Below are 19,849 nucleotides of genomic sequence, written 5' to 3'. Positions count from 1 at the left end.
AAAGCCTGCGAAAGAAAAAGTGGCGCATGCGCAGAACGCCGGATGGATGGATGGATGGATGGATGGATGGATGGATGGATGGACTTGCAATTCGACTTAGACATTACCACCAATGACTCGTGTCTTCACTTGGACTCGAGCCTTTAGACTTGAAAATATTTGATACCTTCCCCCAAGGCCCAAAGATTAAAAGTATGTCATTTGAAAAATGTTACACAAATCTGCTAACATTAACGCTATTCATTCCCAGCAAGTCGACACTTTATTCCACAGATGATCCACTTACTGTGAACCAATCTGAAAGCATCCAATCAAACTGAAGGAGAGAACCATGCAAAACTAATGTTTCTGAGCGCCAGTTGGAAAAATTATACCCAAGGTAATTTCACTTGCATACAAAAGCTATGCAAAGCATTGTGGGGATTTTATACCCGCTTAGTATACACACATGCGTCCTTGGAATTTCCGTTAAAAGAAGGACTCAGTCCTCGAGGAAATTTGGGAGGATCCTTAACATCTGAACGGTCCCTCAGCAGGATCTGATGACGTAGCCTCCTTGAAATTCGGCCGTTTGAGGATCCTTCCTTGACTTTGAGAAACACCCATAGAAAGAGACAAACAAGGAACCACAAGAAACAAAGGGGAGGCGGGGAAACAGCTGACACATGAGGAATGATGGAAGTAACTTAAAAAAAATTGTTTTGTATAACAAATATATTCAATGGGTGGCACGGTGGTGTGGTGGTTAGCACTCTCGCCTCACAGCAAGAGGGTTGCCGGTTCGATCCCGGGCGTGGGAGCCCTTCTGTGTGGAGTTTGCATGTTCTCCCCGTGTCAGCGTGGGTTCTCTCCGGGCACTCCGGCTTCCTCCCACAGTCCAAAGACATGCAGGTTAACTGGTGACTCTAAATTGTCCGTAGGTGTGAATGTGAGTGTGAATGGTTGTCTGTCTCTATGTGTCAGCCCTGTGATAGTCTGGCGACCTGTCCAGGGTGTACCCTGCCTCTCGCCCGATGTCAGCTGGGATAGGCTCCAGCCCCCCCGTGACCCTCAAGAGGATGAAGCGGTTAGAAGATGAATGAATGAATGAACAAATATATTCAAACAATAGCTAGAGCATTCATTCTTTTTGCAGCAGAAAACTAAGTCTTCGGTCTTCCCGTTATCACGTCACCTTAGGCAAATGAGGTATTTCACTGTAATTACACTGGTATTTTACCGTAACAGCCACAGGAGATCGTTGTTTGCATGATCCTGATTAAATCGATTCTAAATAAAAACCATTATAGCTTGAACAGTCATTCTCCTGATGTAAAACCATGTTCGATTTCTGTTTTTTAATGACACAATTTTAATACTTTTATCAATTCTTATGGTTTATTGGCTTACATAACCCTTTATCTTAGGTTGTACAGATAGTTAGGGATATGAGGGATTTGAAGATACTCCAAGACATGACATCACAATAGACAAAAATACCAATGACCATATTGCAGAATTCAAAGGGTTAAAATGTTATGTTTAGAACTCAAAATCCAAAGTTAAGAAATTTGGATTTGAGTGCGAAGATTTACTTGTGACTTACAAAACAAAGACTTGGTCCCACCTCTGGCGTTTAGCTCGGAGCACCACTGTACAACCACAACTTTACCACCTCACAGAGCCGTTAGCATGGCTGTACACTTACAGGATATTGATCTTAGTCAACTCTGGCCTTTCGCCTACTTATAGGAATTGTTCTTACTTTAGTTGTTGACGTCTCCGCCTATATGAGTCAATAAACAGTGCAAAATAGCTCTGTATTAACTGCGATACGTTGGTAAACATTACTCATTGCATCATCTTTTTCTTGTTTGTTTTTAGTGACAGGTTTTTCATCTTCACTGTGCCCTCCCTTGTTATTGTTCTCACCTTCTCTCCAGTCACCCCCCCCCTCGCCTTTGTGGTTGTTGGAGACTGTTTTGTTGTTGCCGTCTGAGCACAAACATCACTATGGCCTTCTCGGCAGCTTCCAGCCTCAGACACAGCGGACTCTGACCTTTCAGTGAGAGATGTGAGCTCTTCTTCCTTTGCGGCTTCAAACCCCCCTCGCCGTTGTCTCTCCTGTTACCTCTGCTAGCTGATGCTGACACCTAAATTGGTGCAGGCACTAGTTGGAGGGGTATGGGTGGGTGGTGCATCTGATCACTCTTTGGCCTACTGCAGACCTGAAGCACACTCAGGCACCCAAACCAGGCGGCTGCTGACAGCTGAGTTCAAACATGTTGTGTTGCAACAGTTGTATGGGTGAATGCTTTGTGGTTTGTAGGTCTGTGTACAGCGTGGATGTGTGTTTCACAATGGCCCTTCATTGAACTTCAACTGAAATTAACACTTGTAGATAACACAAGATTGATCTTACCTATTCTGCATGCTCTGCTTTGCTGTCTGCACACGGATTTTGGCATTTGACTACAAAGGGTTGAATGTAATTGGGTGAAAAGAGACACTTACAGATGATTGTCTGCTTCTCCATCCCTTTGTCTCCCCGCTCTATCTGCAATGACTCTATCTTATAGTTTGATAGACATCAATTTGTACAGATAGCAGCATGCATGAGTCTTATATCAGATATCGTTGCATCATGGAAGCCCTGGCATTAGGGACTTTACGGAAATTATTGGGATGAGAAAGGGGATGAACTTTGTTTGACTTAGGGATATCGATATCTTATCTATTTAAGAAAAGTAGATAACCACTCAGATGTCCCGATAATGCAGCAGTATCCTACAAATTGTTGTCTGAAAGTTGTGTTTTAGACACTGAGAGCGACAATACGATGAGCATAACCCTAATTTCTCAACTAAACCCTAATTTCAAACTCAATATGATGATAAAACAATAATTCTTACATTGCCTAAATCACACACATAACAAATGGGGCATTCTACTTCCAGAGCCTTCTTTATATTTGAAGTTATTACCACTGAATAAGCAATAGGAGCTTACATAAGGTTAAAACTGAGGTAGGCAGTTTCATTCGGCATCACTGGGCAAAAGTCCCCAAATAAATCCCTTAAGTGACATTGTAATTCAAGAAGACTGAGTGAAAACTAGACTCCTGCACCTCCCCTTGGCTCTGTTTTCAGGCTTCAAAAAATCTTGGCTGTAACAGGAGCGTTTGGCTAATCACAGGCCATTTCAGAGAGAAGGTGTTCTTATTGGCTGTTACTACAAATGTAGATGTGTGAAAGCTGGATTCAATGGCGCACAGTGCTGCAGAGAAAGTTACTATTCCAGCACTGGCACATCAAAGCAATCCAAAAAAGGAAGATGGTCTAATTAAAAACAGAGTCTGACAATAAACCAAACAAAACAGGTGTAAATATCGGAAATAATAAGAAATAAGTGTTTCAGAGATGGAGAGGAAGTGTCGCTAACAGTTTAGCCTTCTGCAAACCGAAGCCAAAGGCTCACAGCTGCAGCTTCAAGTTCACGTTTATGTATGTTAGAGAAGCGCCTCGAATCACTGTGTGTCCTCCACCACACTTCCTGCTGCTACAGACCACCTAGCCAGGAGGAGAGAGGTCAGCAGCTACAGTCAGACCTCTAGTCCATGGTAACAGCAACTCGAATCCAAACTCGATTCCCTGCTGGATTAGCAAACTTTCTGTTGCTGCTGTTACACAGGTTACACTGGCTGCTGTCACTGACCATCAGCACTGGCTAAATACAAGCCATTACAGCCACCGACCGAAGGTCTATTTCCCTGAGTTGCTGCCTACTGTAGTGACAATCCAAGGAGGAAGGAAGGAAGATGAAGGGACAGCAACCCAACGCGCTGCGTGCAACAGTACAATGATATAAAATTAAATGAATCAATGTATGGGAAAAACAATAAATAAATTCTGCCATTTTTTTTCCTCATTCAGATTTCTGCCTACTCCAGTTTTACCTACGTAGATGAAACTATTCAATCTTTTTTTTGCAGCGAATCTGGTAAAAAAAAATGGGTCAAATAAAATATTTAAAAAATGTAATAGATAGATAGATAGATTGATAGATCGATAGATAGATAGATAGATAGATAGAAAGATAGACTAACAATCAGAAATCTCTTGTGGCTGCAGAACTGAAACGTTAGGTGACCTTTGAGTGAGGAGCAGGCTGCTGCTTTAACTCTCAACCTCCTTTCCTCTGCTCTTCCCCTCCAGAGTAGTATGTCTATGTGTCTGCAGTGGTTGTGGCTGTAACAGCAGCGGTTTTGATGCTGTACAACTTGTGTGTTGTGCATCTAAAGTAACCCCATGGTTCTAAATCTGGTAGCTTGAGCCACTTTAATCCTCCGAATCTTCAGTTTTAAACTAGAGTTTCATTGACTTAAACCACTTCATAGGACAAATGTGCAAGTTTCCCTTTATATAACCCACTTTACGTTGTGATTGAAACAGGATGTGGTGTGCTTTGTATTTCTTGTTTTCAGTGCAATTATTATCTTAACGGCATCCAGGTAGAGCTGCTGCTGCTGGTGAGCAGGAGGAGGTGCTCTGCTCTGCACCCCCCCCACCCCCCCACCCCCCACCCCCGCCACCACCCGTCCTCTCACATCATCACACACGGCTTCATAAGGCTTCCTGTAAGCCCCGGTCACAGGCTGTGGTTACAAGTGGAAAATGTCACTGGGCACTTTAAAGAAGAGAGAGGGGCGAGAATGAGGAGACAGAGGGATGATTGACAGAAAAAGAGAGACAGAGGAAGATTGCACAAGAGGGTGAGACAGTGATGAGCGAGTAGAGAGATAGAAAGAAAGGAAATCTTCTTTAGTCGTCAGTGCAGCAGAGGAGGCGACAATGTGTTTCCCCTCAGGAACCCTCTGCTACCTTTACTGACCACGGCTCTTCAGGTACTTTTTAATTTTACAACTGCTGGTAAAAATAATACAAGAATAATGTGTCTATTTATTCTACCACTTATTTTTACAGTGTCTTTTCTGGCTGTTGCTATTTAATTTCTATTTAGATGATGTGTAAGTTTCTTTATCTGCTGTCATAGCTCGGAACAATTGGTTTTGTTTCTTCTGTACGTTATGTAATAACATAAATTACGGTGACACATCTGCACTTTCCATAAAGTTACTCATAGTCCTGCTCAGTTCAGGCTTTGATGGAAAAAAAAAATGGTCGATGACTCAGACTGGTGACAATGTCTGTGACAGTCTGTGACAGTAAGAAAATATTGCTCATCTTAAGGTCATATAAAGTCAATCTGTACAATAATATATATACAAAAGACAGTTTATTCTATTTTTCATTGTTTTATCAGCAGAAATGCCTGAATGTGAAACATGAAGTCACAAAACAAAGTGTGATACTTATTAATGATCAGCATGACCAGTATGGAGCACTTACTGTCACACACTCTTAATTTTTTATATGTCGTGCAGTAGCACAGGTGCCAGTGATCTCGGTCAAGTTTCACTTATAAGTGCGAGTTGCCACCTTCTCAGGATGAGTATGAAGCTCAGTATGGATCTGGTGTTGTTTTCTCACTCTCAGAACCACACAGCACGCGGCTGATGATTGGCTGATGCAGTTTCAGAAATTAGTTTCTATGCATTAAAGAAAAAAAAAATCATGTAGAGGTAGAAACTTCTTCTTGATCCACCCCAGGTACAATGTGGTCATGATAACCACCACTTAGATATACTGCAAGTGCTGCGGTTGGGTTAAACATGTATGCACCCCTTTTTGTTTTTTAAAGGGTAAGTTCCGTGTTTTCCAACCTGGGCTCTATTTCCCATGTTGTTGTGTCTAAGTTACAAACTAAAAAACGTTTTTGAAAACTGGTCCAGCCGCAGTTGGCAGCGGTGAAACCACTTGTTAATTTACATCTACTAAAAGTGTTTGTTTTTGCCACTGACAGGCTCAGATTGTTATTTAAGTGTCTGACAACATTATGGAAAGGATCCCTACAGAGACAAACTTTTGTTTTTAGCATTATTGCCTCACAGCAAAAGGGATGCTGGTTCGAACCCCAGGGTGGGGGAGCCCTTCTGTGCAGACTTTGCATGTTCTCTTCGTGTCAGTGTGGGTTTTCTCCATGTTTATTTCCATAGGGACAAGTATGTAGCACACATAAATGCTACACACCACAGCATTTATAGCCTAAGCTGATCTGCAATGCCCGTCCCTCACTGGGTCTTAAGATACAAAAGACTCAGCAACAGAAACACAAGTAACAGCGCAAAGTATAAACAACAATAAAACATATAGACAGAACAAACTTAAATTATCATGACTGCATAACTGATTCCTCTTCAAAAACCGTTTCAGTTTGAGTTTAAAGTTATCAAAATCAGGATCCAGTTTGAGTTCTTTAGGTAAAGAATGGGAACTGCCCATTGGTCCAACAGCCCATTGTTCCGACCATATTAAACCCATTGTTCCGAAGTCCGTTCCGAAATCATCATGATGCCCTGTGGTTAAGGTCTGGTTAGGTTTAGGCACAAAAACCACTTAAAATGAAAAAGAAAGTGGCAAACACATAAGCTGTGAGCCTGCTTCGCCTCAAGCCTTTCCCAGCTGACCCAGAGCCGGTCGCGGCGCACCATCAAGGTAGAAATACACCCGCCGGGAGCCGTTCAGCACCGCGGACTGTCTGATTAATGGGATGTCGGACCAATGGGCTGTCGGACCAATGACATGGACCCATAAAGAATTCCATGGACAGAAAAACTGGTGACTCTAAATTGTCTGTAGGTGTGAATGTGAGTGTGAATGGTTGTCTGTCTCTATGTGTCAGCCCTGTGATAGTCTGATAGACCTGTCCAGGGTGAACCCCGCCTCTCCCCCAACTGACATTACTCTTTCTCATCCAAATCCACTGACTAGCTCTGGCTGCTTCATCTGACATTTCCCTCACTGTCTTCCTCAAACTCTGTCCCCGCACTCCGAGTTCCCCCAGGAGCGAGACAGCTGATCTTGCTATGAATCCCCTACACCCCACTTCCACTGGACAAATCCTAGTTTTCCATCCTCGCTGCTCAGCTTCTGCTCCTAAGTCTGCACACCTAAGCTTTTTTCTTTCATAGGCTTCTTCCACTTCGTCTTCCCAAGGAACTGTCAGCTCAATGAAATAAACTATCCGTTGACTCACTGACCACAACACAATAGACAGTGGGGTGGCCAGCAGCTGATTCCTGTCTCATTTGTGGACCAGATTCCATGTGAATAAACAGTAATTTCAGCATGCATAGAGCCAACATATCTTAACATCTAAGTGGGTGAGTTAAGGGTTTATTTGAACCGAACTAGAGTTGCTGGTTGTTGGAACAGTGGCAAGAGTAATCCAGACAGCTTTTGTTAGTTTTGTTTTGTGTTTGTCGACTTTGAATGAAGAATGTTTTAAAGATAAAGTTACTGTTTATCTAAATGGAGTCTGGTGGGTTTGACGAAAGCAATTTCAGGCCTGTTTCTGGTTAAACAAAAAGGATCTTACATTTTAACATTTAAAAGGTCTATCTCTGTCGGGATCTTTTCCACAATGTTGTCACACACTTATAATGATAATCTGAGCCTGTCAGTGGCAAAAACAAACACTTTTAGTGGATGTAAACTGTCTGTGCGAACATGCCCTGAATGGTTATATCGCAACTTGTTTTGCTGCTGCCATCTGCAGCGCTCTCACTTCGTTCTAGACCAGTTTCAAAAATTGTTGTTCCCATTAGTCATTGAGACACAAAAAAAAACCGATGACTCAGAATCTCATTTTAATTTACGGTATGTGCTGACCCTCTCTGTTCACAGTCATACTGCGATCATGGCCACGGAGATCCTGGTGTCCTTATACGTCCTGGTGGGTCTGTTCTCAGTGCATGCAGCCCACTCTCACAAAGGCTCGCAAGGTATAACTGAGTACGGCTGTAACTGTAACAGCCTCTGTGTTACTGTCCTTTAGGCACAGGGGATAGAAAATAATAACTCTTTAACTGAGCTTTTTTATTTCGTCTTCCTGCTGAATTTGTAATTTTTGAAGCAAAGTGAAACAGCAAAGTCTCTTTCCTGCATTACAGTATATTGAGTAAAACATTTTAAAGCTAAAAACTCCCTCAGGGGAATTTCACTGATTATTCTGTAACCTTGCAACTGCAACTCAAGTAGGTATCACAGCTTTATCTGAATGCCCCTACAAGTCCGGTGACACTGATAAAGAGACACCATCCTAATCTCCCTCTTCTTGTTATGTCTCTGTGACTCAAGGACTCTCCTGTGTGAACGACTTTGTCAACAATGTCAGCTGTACGTGGGACGGCGCTCCCCTGGCTCCTGGTGTGGACTGCTGGATCATCGGTGTGAAGACAACCTGGATCTTAAAGAACTACATGAGATATCCCGGAACAATTATGTAAGATGTTAGAGATAAACCGTTTGTTTCCATATTTTGAGCTCTGTCTGGTGGTCAAATCTGCAGCAGTTAATGGTGATTTTTGTCTTTTTTTTTTTTTTTTTTACTTTACTTAGTCGAAGCTGCAGGATGAAACGACACAGAAAATCTCCCCCAGGCTGCAGTTTTGTCTTTGAAAATGAAGTAAGTCACGTACATATCATTCATTAGAACATGCACATGTCACATTTTATCACTGATCATTGACTTTTGAATTTCTAGATCAGCCATCATGTAAAAAATGATGTCATGAAATACAGAATAAATTCATACAGTCTTGCTCCAAAGCTAAACGCTTGTTGAGAACTGTTTAATTGATGATATTATGGGTCCCTGTAGGAATTCAACTCTTTCAAAGACATGCCGTACATCAGCATGGAGTGTAATGGCACGTTGGTGGAGAACCTCACAAATTATTCTCCATACAAACACAGTGAGTGGCTTTTACTTCCTCAAAAACATGCATGAGGTTAACGTGTTTAGGAGGTCATCGGAAACACAGCAAAAATAAATAAATAGTGTAGCTTCCGTTAAATTTTAAATTGCTGGTTTTCAAAAAAGCGTCACCCAGAAATAGTTTGTCAGGCTATTTAAACATCAGGATTCAGTGCACACTTTCTGCATATGTCTGTGTGTGTCTGTGTGTGTCTGTGTGTGCATACAGTCAAAATGCATCCTCCAGGCGTCCCCAATGTCAGCAGCACAGCCAATGAGACGAGGATATCGTGGACTCCAGGCAGTCCTCGCTCTCACTTCATCACATCCTTTGACTTCCAAGTTCAGATCACGGAGAAAAACAAGACATGGAACGTGAGTGTCGCTGCACATGCATGCACGAATGGGCTTTTTAAAAAATACAACTCATATTTACTCCACTCTTTTTCTTTTTATAACAATGCTATATGAGCCCTGTCTGTAAACACCCAGTGGAAAGTGATGCACAGCAAAGCACAGCTTTTAATGTAAGTTTCAGTCTGACGCAGTTGTCATTTTCACAGCCAGCGCCCACGTATAGAAAATGTGGTGTGGTCAGGCACGTTGTTGGTGCATTGCTATTTTGAGGCAGCAGGAAGTAATTGCACCACTGACCAATAAAAATGTGATCTAAAGACACAGTGGCGCAGAGTTTTCCTGCTATGGGCGCATTATTCAGAAAGCAATATGTACCTACACTGGTGGGTTCACAGTGCTCATACACTCTGCTTGTTACACACAGGAATGGGAGGATGGGTAACATAATACATCATTAACAATGAAAATATTAATTAGGCTACATTCTGTAAAATGTGGACATAGCAGAGAGCAGAGCTGCAGAGCTGCTGTCTGACTCCTCATTAAGAGATTTAAAAGTTGGACTGTTGGACACCCTAAATGCACCATGAACATGTGCTATAGATTTAGATTTAGATTTAAATAGAGCCCTAAGAGTCTACAGCCATGCCAGCAGCTCTGTGAGACTGTCGTCAGGCACACAGGTGCTGTGAGCTAAATGCTAACATCAGCATGCTAACACACTCACAGTGACAGTGCTAACATGCTTTTGCTTAGCAGGCATAATGTTTACCATGTTCACCAGCAGCGGGATTTAAACTTGTGTGGCAGACCCTACACACGTAGCCTACGCACACTGTTGTGAGCATTTATACTTGTGCGGTGGTGTGTTTGTGTCACTCTGCAGTTACACCTCCAAAACACTAGTCGGCGGTGGACACATATTTTCCCCACAAATACAACATGCTAACGTTATTAGCACAAGCCTATGGCATTTTACATTTTACAAAGTAGCCTACCGGCTAGCGGACTTTTCCTCTTCTCATATAAAAATGGGGACAACAGCAACATTTAACAAAGGTAACATTACAAAATTAGACTCTATTACAACTCACAAAATTCACTGACAAAACAGCTACCTCATACTAAACACATTTTCAAAACAAATACAACATGCTAACGCTATTAGCACAAGCCTATGGCATTATACATCATATAAACTAGCCTAGTGACAAGCGGAGATTTCCTCTGCTCATATGAAGCCAGGATAAATCACACCCAAGACATAAAATGCTATTTTTGTGGAGGCTTTATTGTCTTAATAATTTATAGTTTCTTATCTGTTAATTAAAGTAAATAAAGCTTTGTTTCCACCGAGGAAAATGGTTTCAGCGTCAATTCAATGCAGAAGTATAAATTCTTCTTTGATTAGCATGCTGCTAGCATGGCTAAAACTATGATAAATTCCCCACACTAGATTTTAAGGTGAAAATATATTTGCAGAAATTTTCCTTGTGATTATCTGACCACCATTTTTTGTCACCATTTGCGCAAATTTGTGTCTTCTTTTTAATCAATAGCCAGATTGTTATTACTCATTTTAAAAGTGTGATATCATGCATCGCTAACATCAGCTCCTCATAGCCTTTTAGTTTTGCTGTCACTTCCCCTTCCCCACTGAAGTTTGATCTTAATGTTGCTTATATTTATGTTGCATCGATGCCTGGTTTCACACGTAGCCTACGTCATACAAATGCAAATGAAGCAGAGCTGTTGCCGCTCATTATTTAAATCACCTTGACCATTTTGTTTGTGGTTGTTAAGATCCACCCTGACTTAGATATATTGCCGGATTATTATCTGTTATCAGGACGCCAACATTCAGCCTACACAAGAACAAGAGCTAAGGATACCTGCTGGGCGATTTAAGGGGCACTGCCACGTCAGAGTGAGAGTCAAACCCATTTCACAGCTGCACAAAAGCCACTGGAGCAACTGGAGTCCGACAGCATCCTGGGTGGAAGCAACAGATGTGGTGGTGACATCACAGGATGAAGGTAACAACACCGTGCATTACAGCAACAGCTCACAGGTTTACAGTTCTCATGTTAACGAGGAAATAGAGTGCTTTCTGGGGTTCCAAAATGATCCTAGTCAGTCTGAGAGGGAACATACATTTTCTCTGTTTCAGATTGGCTTCTGGGTCAGTCATCACAGATAACGCGAGGAGTGATTTTCAGCTTGAGTCTCATCATCATAACACTGGTCCTTTACAAGAGTTGTGCAAACAGGGGGTGAGTATGATGTCAATTTGTGTGTGTTCATTTGTGTGTGTTATCAGATAGTATGTCTAATCTAATGGCTCCTTTTTGCCGTTTCAGGCTCCTCAAAGGAAAGCCAGTACCAAACCCCTCGAAATACTTCCACACTCTCCACTCTGACCACGGAGGGAATCTAAAGGTAAAAATAAATGTTCTCACAGAGCATTTTTACCACTCTGTACTCTGTGGCCCCTGCAGTAAGGCAATGTTTGCTGCTTCGCTATTATAGCTGGGCCAGCCCTCTCATGCACTGACTACTACAATAACACTAAAATTACTTTTAACAGATATATCTACCACAGTCCCACCTTGCATATAACAGTTATGGTTTTGATAGTGATATATACACCTTTTAAATCAGGCTGTGGTGGTTTTAATCCAGGGCAGGCTGTTAAGGCCCAGACACACCAAACCAAAATCAAAGAACTAGTGGCGACAAAAGCCGAATGCTGCGTCGTGTCACATGAACACACTGCAAAGACTACAGCCAACAGCCAACCAGCATGTTTGATCTGTGCCTGAAACTCTCCACACCAGCAGACAGCAGAAATCTGGAATCTTCAGGGAAAAAAGGGAAACCAGAGGGCGACCTCTTGCTCACCTGGTAGAGTGTTTGTCCTTGCAGCCGCCCAGGTTCGATTCCAAGCTGTGGCCCTTCCCTGTCATTCTTGAGCTGTCATCCCCCAAAACAAAAAACTTAAAAGACAAAACAAAAGGGGGTAAACTGGAACACCATCGTGACACCAATTAGCACATTAACAGCACAATCTGGGGCGACTGGTGGCTTAATGGGTAGAGCAGGTGTCCCATATATGAAAGCAATGTCCTTGCCTCAGCAGCTGCAGGTTCAATTCCAGCCTTCTGTTTCTCTTCTCGTGTTCAGAGCTGAACTGCCAGTCAGAGTGATTTGATTCTCGATGGCCTCTGTCGTCACTGTCACTGATTCAGCATGCTGAATTGGCTGAAAAAAGCCGACAAGGGCCAACAGTGCAGGACACACTGCAAAGACTAGTGTGACAGACGCTCACTGACAGCCCAACATTGACAGGCGGACGACGGTCAGCTTGGTGTGTCAGGGCCTTTAGATTAGCATTAATAAATATGGTGCTTTGACTGCTGTCCTTGGTGCTGATGACAGGCTGGTTTGCAGGATGGGAGCTGCATTTGGAGCCTCTCAGTGGTGACACAGCAATATTGTCTGCTTTACAACAGTCTGGAGCGGTTGTGTAGAGATAGGAGGTAATTCCAGTTGAGAACTGGTTCAAACTGTCTGATCCATCAGTATTGTACAATATGCCTCCAAGCATATCAGTTCCTTTTATTGATGTTTTTTTGACAGTTGCAAAACAATGACATCGAACTGTCTATGCTGCTGGAAACTTGGAGTAAGAAGGAGTCATGGCAAAGAGAAAGAAACAGTCCAAAGCATGGCTTCATTTCATTTCAAGAAAGATGTCAACAGTGCTGCGTATGTCTGTAAAACAATCATTTCACCTCAGGGTGGAAACACCAGGAATATGCTTAAACACCTTTCTACGTGACATGGGCTTAAATTACAGGAATGCCAAAAAACGTCAATTTGCAGTGTTGTACATACGTAGTGCTTTTATTTTGAAAGAGACTGTATGTAAATGTTAAATTTCCTGTGAAAACGGAAGCGTATTTTGAAAGACGACAATGCAGTCAGAACTTGACATGGCAAACAACCAACACACCCAGGGTATCTTACACGTCGTGTGTGGACATGGAAAGTCCATGACTGAACGTCAATATGTGACGAGGTCAGAGTGAGAATGTGTTGGTTTATATCCTGTTATGGTGACATTAGTGCCACACAGGCAGGCTTAGTAAAGTTTCCTTTGTCTAAATGAAAAAATGCAATCGATGATACCAGTAAAATCCAATTAGTTCCCATCCCCAGTTGTGTGTGTCCGAACATGCGCTTGTGCTCAGGAAGCGGTGAGGGGCCAAGAAAATATATCTGCACCAGGGCCAATCACCATTATGTTCTGCCGCTGACACAGAGTCTATGCTTCTTTGGTTGAATGACCTCTTTGCATATTTTCAGTTAACAGTTTTGGTTCAGGTTCATAAGAAGTAAAGGTACGTCGCCCCCCGCTCACCGCTGACTGCCAGGAAAACGGACTGCGTTTCGGCCACAGCCCAGATCAGTAGAATCAGTTTTAAACCACAAAAAAAACACACATCTTTGTGTGGTTTGTCTGCTGCTTCTGTTCAAACCAACATGTACCACCCAACATCAACACTCACACAGAGCCCTCTCTGAGAAAATCAGAAATAAACATTCACACACAAACGCTCAGGACAATCACGACTTCAAATTTCTTAGGTTATATTTTCTCTTCTAAATCTCTGTTTCTGTTTCCCCAGAAATGGCTGAATCCTCTGTCAGCCTCTGAGTCATTCTTCACGGCCCAGCCACATGACCGCATCTCGCCAGTTGAGGTGTGCGACAGCTGGGATGTGGCCCCCTCCACCTCTCCCTCCTCTGGCTCCACCAGCGCCCTGCTCCACTTCAGCAGCTACCCCTCAGCTGGCTCGAACACCAGCAGGGTTGTTGACAATTCCTCCTCCTCCTCATCCTGCTTCTCTAACATGGGCTACTTCATGTCCAGCTCCTCCAGCGGCTCAGCTCGAGCTGACCCCAACCCTGTCTACTTCACCTATAAGGATGATTTCCACAACCTGCACAACAGCCTACACCTCTCCCTCTGCCCTTCCTTCGACATCTCACCAATGTATGAGAGCTTGAAGAGGGAGCCACAGAGCCCAGACTCTGGTCTTGGCATTGAACAGGAAAATGAAGAGGACAAGGAGGACAAAAGGGTTGTGGATGTCGAGGGGAAAGAAGTTTCAAATGATCACCAGAGCCCTCCTCTTCTCATCCTCCCTGTCCATTTTCCCTCCCATGTGTGCCCTCCCGCCTCTGCTCCACCTCCTCCCAACACTCCCGGCCTAAGTCAGGTATACTGTGAAAGCCAGCAAGCAGATGAACCTGTGGCAACTGCTGGTGTCAGCTATACAGCCTGGCCTATGGCTGGTGCCATGTGCAGGTCTTCCTCCATGCCTGTGGAGACGGGTAAAAAAGGGTATTTGACCCTGAAAGAGCTGCAGACAACATTCAGCAATAAATCCATCTGAAAACTTGTCATGAATATAGAAGAATCCCTGTGTGATGGTTGTAAATTGTTTACATCACAAACCTGACTGATTGTTGTTTCTAATATGATTGTGGAGTTGAGCATATCTGACAGAATATGTGGAGTGTTCTTGTGCAGTTTTGACAAAGACAAATGACCCTCTCCAAAGTCCTGCCCCCCTTAGTTACTGTTGCTAGATCGGACAAGCTTGACAAAAAGAAACATGGCGACGCTGGTTCTGTTTGGCTGCAAAGTGTAAGTGTTTCATGGCGTCAGGCAATATAGAAGCAGACAGATAGGACTACAGTATGTAGTGGAAAGATGTGTTGATATTGAACAAGGCAAAATGACGCACAGTCTTCGATGAAAAAGATAGAAGTAGAGACCGAGGATGGCAAGACTGAGTCACTGACACTGCCGGATCAATGTCCCCTTTCCCCCTTCTGGAGATCAGTAAAGCACTCTGTTTATTTATTACTGAATATAGATCATGGTGACCTAAAGTCTCTATTTGCTGCAGAAAGTTACGCTACTTTGGGGCAGCACGTAGCGTTAAGGCCCTGACACACCAAGCCGACGGTCGGCCATCGACCAAAGTTGGGCCGTCGGTGAGCGTCTGTTGGCCTAGTTTTTGCTCTGTGTCCCACACCGTCAGCACTTAGGCGGCAGCAGAGGCTTTTTGGCCGATTGAGCATGTTGAATCGGCAGCAGAGCTCATCGGTGAGAGAGACCACTCTGACTGGCTGTTCAGGTTTTTTTTTCCTCGTCCCTGTAGCGAGTGAATCTGCCTGTAATGAAACCGGGGCTAACCGGTGCTTCCTCCTCAGGCTCCACTTCACTCAGCTGCCTGACAGACCGACTGCCTTTAACCAGAATAACAAACCGGGGCTAGCTGGGAGCGGCTAGCGGAGTGTTAGCCGCAGCATGACCGGAGGGAAGCACAGCCAGTTAGCCTCCGCTAGTCTCTGAGCTAGCCCCAGCTCTACGTTTGGATCCAACCAGAGCACCGGGCCCTGGTTTGTTATTCAGGTTAAAGTGGGAAGAAGCAGCGGGTTTATCGGGCAGCTGAGTGAAGTGGAGCCTGCGGAGGAAACACCGGGACCGTCTGGATGTAATAGTCCGTGGAGGTGCTGCGGTGCTCGGCTGCACAGATAGGAAACCCCTCGGCTGACAGGATGTACCACTCTGTCACTCGGCGCTCTCTCTCACGCAGGCGCAGAACGTACGTGCCACTTAGCCGTCGGATGTAGTCCGTGTAGTGTGTTCAAATGCAACTGACACAGGGCGACGTGAGGCGACGTGAGGCGACGTGAGGCACCATGAGGCGACGTAGACGACGCAACAGTTGGCTTTTGTCGCCGCTGGTTCTTTGATGTCGGTTTGGCGTGTCCACACCTTTACAGAGATGATATAAACAAAGGAACATGAGCCTTGATCTTTTCTTGCTGATGACAAATCATGTTATCTTAGGGTGCTTTCACATCTGCGAAACTCAAGTTCGTTTGCCCCCCAAGTGTGGTTTGTTTGGGCAGGTGTGAACACAGCAATTGCACTCAGATGAAAACAACCGGACTGAGACCTTCTTGAAGAGGTGGTCCGGTTGGATCATTTTCCGTTGTTTTGGTGCGCACCTGAGTGTGATGGCTGTGCTCTCACCTGCCCAAATGATCCGCATGTAGGTGGCAAACAAACTTGAGTTTGAACTCTGAACTCTGGTGCGGTTCGTTTGTGGTGAGAACGTGTTCGACCTCAATCCGAACCAACTGCGGTTGCGTAGGGAAAAAAGTTGATATATCATAATCGGTTATTGGTCAGCTGAGTTGTTACGTATCAGCATATCGGATATTGGTAAAAAATCCAATATCATGCACCTCCACTTAGGATGCAACTAATCAATGTCATGTGTCTATGAAGTTTGTGACAGTCCCCAACCACATCTGTTAACCATCTTGAACATTTGGTTTTCCTTTAAACATAGCAGAGCCCAGCACAGAGCATTCATTCATTCATTCATTCATCTTCTAACCGCTTCATCCTCTTGAGGGTCGCGGGGGGGGCTGGAGCCTATACCAGCTGACATCGGGCGAGAGGCAGGGTACACCCTGGACAGGTCGCCAGACTATCGCAGGGCTGACACATAGAGACAAACAACCACTCACGCTCACATTCACACCTACAGACAATTTAGAGTTATCAATTAACCTAGTCCCCAATCTGCATGTCTTTGGACTGTGGGAGGAAGCCGGAGTGCCCGGAGAGAACCCACGCTGACACAGGGAGAACATGCAAACTCCGCACAGAAGGGCTCCCACGCCTTGGATCGAACCGGCAACTCTCTTGCTGTGAGGCGAGAGTGCTAACCACCACATCACCATGCCGCCCCAGCACAGAGCATGCACTGAGGTTCTGTCGGGTTCCAAACTTGCTCAACAGAGCAAAAAGGGGCGGGACTTAGGAATGGTCAACTGTGTTTTTACAAATTCCACGATTTTTATGTTTTAAACCTGCATTTATTTTTAAATAATTTTAGGTCAAAACTCTCGCATAAAGTTATTCTGTTAACTACAAGTGTTGCTGGAGTTTTCACCTCTTTAACTCCTTTCCCTTCTCCATGCACCTTGGACGTAGGTGTAGTTGTGCCAAAAAAACCCACCCTGCTTCTACTTGATTCATGTTTTGGTCACTTGGAAGACAAAACAATCCGAGAGCGTATAACTGACATATTGTAACTGTATTAAGTGTTTTCTGGGAACGTCTTAGCACACAGTTGCTTGTTTACACAACGAACTGACATTGAGCTATGTTAGCATTTACTCTGAGTCATGTCTCTGGCCACTTGATTGTAAATCTAATATTCCTTCTCTTCTTTTTGCTCTGTTTTGGTCTCCACCAGCTACTGGCTCCTTAACTGCTAAATGCACCACTGTGTGCAGTTTTTTGCTAAAAACTGCTACTGGAAACAAGGTTAATGAGTGCAGTGAGACTGAGCCAAAGCAGTGAAGTAAACAGAAAACAATGCACGAAACTCGTTAAAATGTTCCATCGAGGTGAGGGGAACTGGGTCGGGTGATTATTCTGTACTGGTATGTCTCAGTTAGCAACCCCTTTCACATTACACAGTCATTTTATTAATAACTGATATAAATATTTAACTGGAGCAGCTTTGAAATGAACATTTTTATGCTGTATTTGTTGCTATAGTGACTCCAAATCAACATTAGATTGACTTTCCTGACTAATAACAATAACAGGAATCTGTGGTCATGAGATTGTGTAAGATATAAGTACATGTGAGAACAGAGTTTAAAGGGAAAGTCTGAGACACACTGTGAATAATTATTTGGTCCATTACATATAAATTACGTCCACATGAGTCAAGTAATTCTAACACAAATGGAAAAAGTGCCATTTATGTAATTAAATCTATTAAAACTAAGATGAATAGACTTTGAGAATTTGTGTAACAAAAGCTCATAGAATTTAGTTAATTTACTTTAGTAAAATTTGTGTAATTACTGTCAGTAAATCCTATGTATCTCCAATATATTGATTGTAATTACCTAACCTTTAATAAATTCAACATATTTGAAATAGACAGAATTTATTTACAATTATTATATAAACTTTATTAAAGTAAATTAGCTAAATTCTTTGAGTTACAGAGATTCTTACAGTGTAATCATCTCAGTTTTATTTTATTTAATTACATAAATTGTATTTTTGGTTTATGTCAGGAATCCTTAACTCAACTAGATGGATATTTTATATCTAATTGAAATACGTAAACCTGACAATAGACTAACACCTCGTTTCAACTTATGTATGTGTACGGAGACAAGGCAACCAGAAGCCCATTCATTCCCACTCCTCCCCTTTGTAATATTTCGGTCTGGACTTTTGCCTCAAGTACGTTAAAAAACTGAGCTTTTGCGGTGGATTTCGGAGAAACCATATGACAGCGTGCTAGCTTAGGTAACAGGTTGCTAATTGGCTAATTGGCTATTTTCATATTCAGTTGCCTGTGTTGATTGTCAAATGAGTTTGTTTGATAAAAAATGACTTGTTTATCTATTCTATTATCTATATCTATTTTTATTTTTATCATAATCACAGCAGTGTTAAATAACAACCTGACTTTGAGCCAAATGGCGGGTAAAAACTGACCAGTTGTGTAAACTGTTTATAGACTGGGACCGCTGGGTCTATATGTAGCAGATACGTGTGTGTAGGGTGGTGTACGATACCTCACTGTTGAATGTGTACAATACTGCTGGACTCCTACTTAAACCATCTTTTTGTTTGTTTGTTTCAATTAGCTATACTGCATTAGTATTAAAATACTATAAACTGCCAAGTGATGCATGAAGTAGATGTTACTCTAGGCTAAATGTTGCTGTCAGTTATTAACGACACTCTTTTTATTAAAAAAAAAAAAAAACACAGACAAAAAAATCCAGCAGTTCTGTAGCCTACTTTGCTTTTCATTACTTTAACCTAAATCTTACAGACATACTACTGATATCATTTAAAAAAAATCATTCCTACAGGCAGATATGGAATTTCGAAAAGCAGTAAAAAATGATTTAAATGTGCTTTGATTTTGTAAAAAGTACTAAATACATTTAATAAAGAATGAGCATTGCTTCAGAGAAGACTTTGGAGACATTGTTTGTAATCGCTCACATGACCCAACCTGGTGTTTAAGTGTCTGAAACTGACGCATTTGTGCATTAAATTCATTGATTGTGGTCTGATCTGAATGTCAAGAAAGGCACTGATGTTTTTATTGGTCAATCTCATTTGTTTGTTCATCTTTATCACTGATTTCATCCTGATAAAGGTGAGACACCCCAGCTGAAAATATCAACACTGGTCAAGTTTGAGATTTGGGCTATATTGCTTCCATAACATGTTTTCTTTAAGACTGGTGGAAGTTCAGAAGTTTTAGTTCAGGTATCTGTTCTGGAAATGTATGCCAAAAATGTGCATTTCATGAGATAATGCCTCATATGCATATTCAAATATCAGTAAAGTTGTAATACAATAAATAATTGTCTTGATTTAAGCAATCAACTTGGGAAGTTTCATGGTCATATCTTGGCTACTAGTTACATTTTTTAGCCCATACACCGTTAACGGAATACATATTTTAAAGGTTGTTCGAAGGTCAAAATG

The 19,849-nt window shown here is 42.7% G+C and overlaps 1 protein-coding gene across 1 annotated transcript; it reads left to right on the top strand.

Moving 5' to 3' along the window:
• The first annotated feature begins 4,607 nt into the window (after positions 1 to 4,607).
• On the top strand, positions 4,608 to 19,434 carry il2rb (interleukin 2 receptor, beta). Its single transcript, XM_033644454.2, has 10 exons — positions 4,608 to 4,882; positions 7,785 to 7,882; positions 8,238 to 8,382; positions 8,499 to 8,565; positions 8,761 to 8,854; positions 9,086 to 9,231; positions 11,063 to 11,249; positions 11,384 to 11,486; positions 11,574 to 11,652; positions 13,905 to 19,434. Exons 2-10 carry the CDS (start codon positions 7,798 to 7,800, stop codon positions 14,673 to 14,675), a joined length of 1,677 nt encoding a protein of 558 aa, XP_033500345.2. The 5' UTR covers positions 4,608 to 4,882; positions 7,785 to 7,797; the 3' UTR covers positions 14,676 to 19,434.
• The last annotated feature ends 415 nt before the right edge of the window (positions 19,435 to 19,849 follow it).

Source organism: Epinephelus lanceolatus, chromosome 18 (assembly GCF_041903045.1).
Source record: "Epinephelus lanceolatus isolate andai-2023 chromosome 18, ASM4190304v1, whole genome shotgun sequence".
NCBI classification, from domain to species: Eukaryota; Metazoa; Chordata; class Actinopteri; order Perciformes; family Serranidae; genus Epinephelus; species Epinephelus lanceolatus.
Note: the sequence above shows the minus strand (reverse complement) of the source record. Positions and strands in the feature narration are given on the sequence as shown.

Excerpts from the sequence above, each read along its gene's own strand:
- il2rb (XM_033644454.2), top strand. The coding sequence starts at position 7,798 with ATGGCCACGGAGATCCTGGTGTCCTTATACGTCCTGGTGGGTCTGTTC. Across the intron at positions 8,383-8,498 it reads AGATATCCCGGAACAATTAT|TCGAAGCTGCAGGATGAAAC; the intron begins GTAAGATGTTAG and ends TACTTTACTTAG. Across the intron at positions 11,250-11,383 it reads GGTGACATCACAGGATGAAG|ATTGGCTTCTGGGTCAGTCA; the intron begins GTAACAACACCG and ends TCTCTGTTTCAG.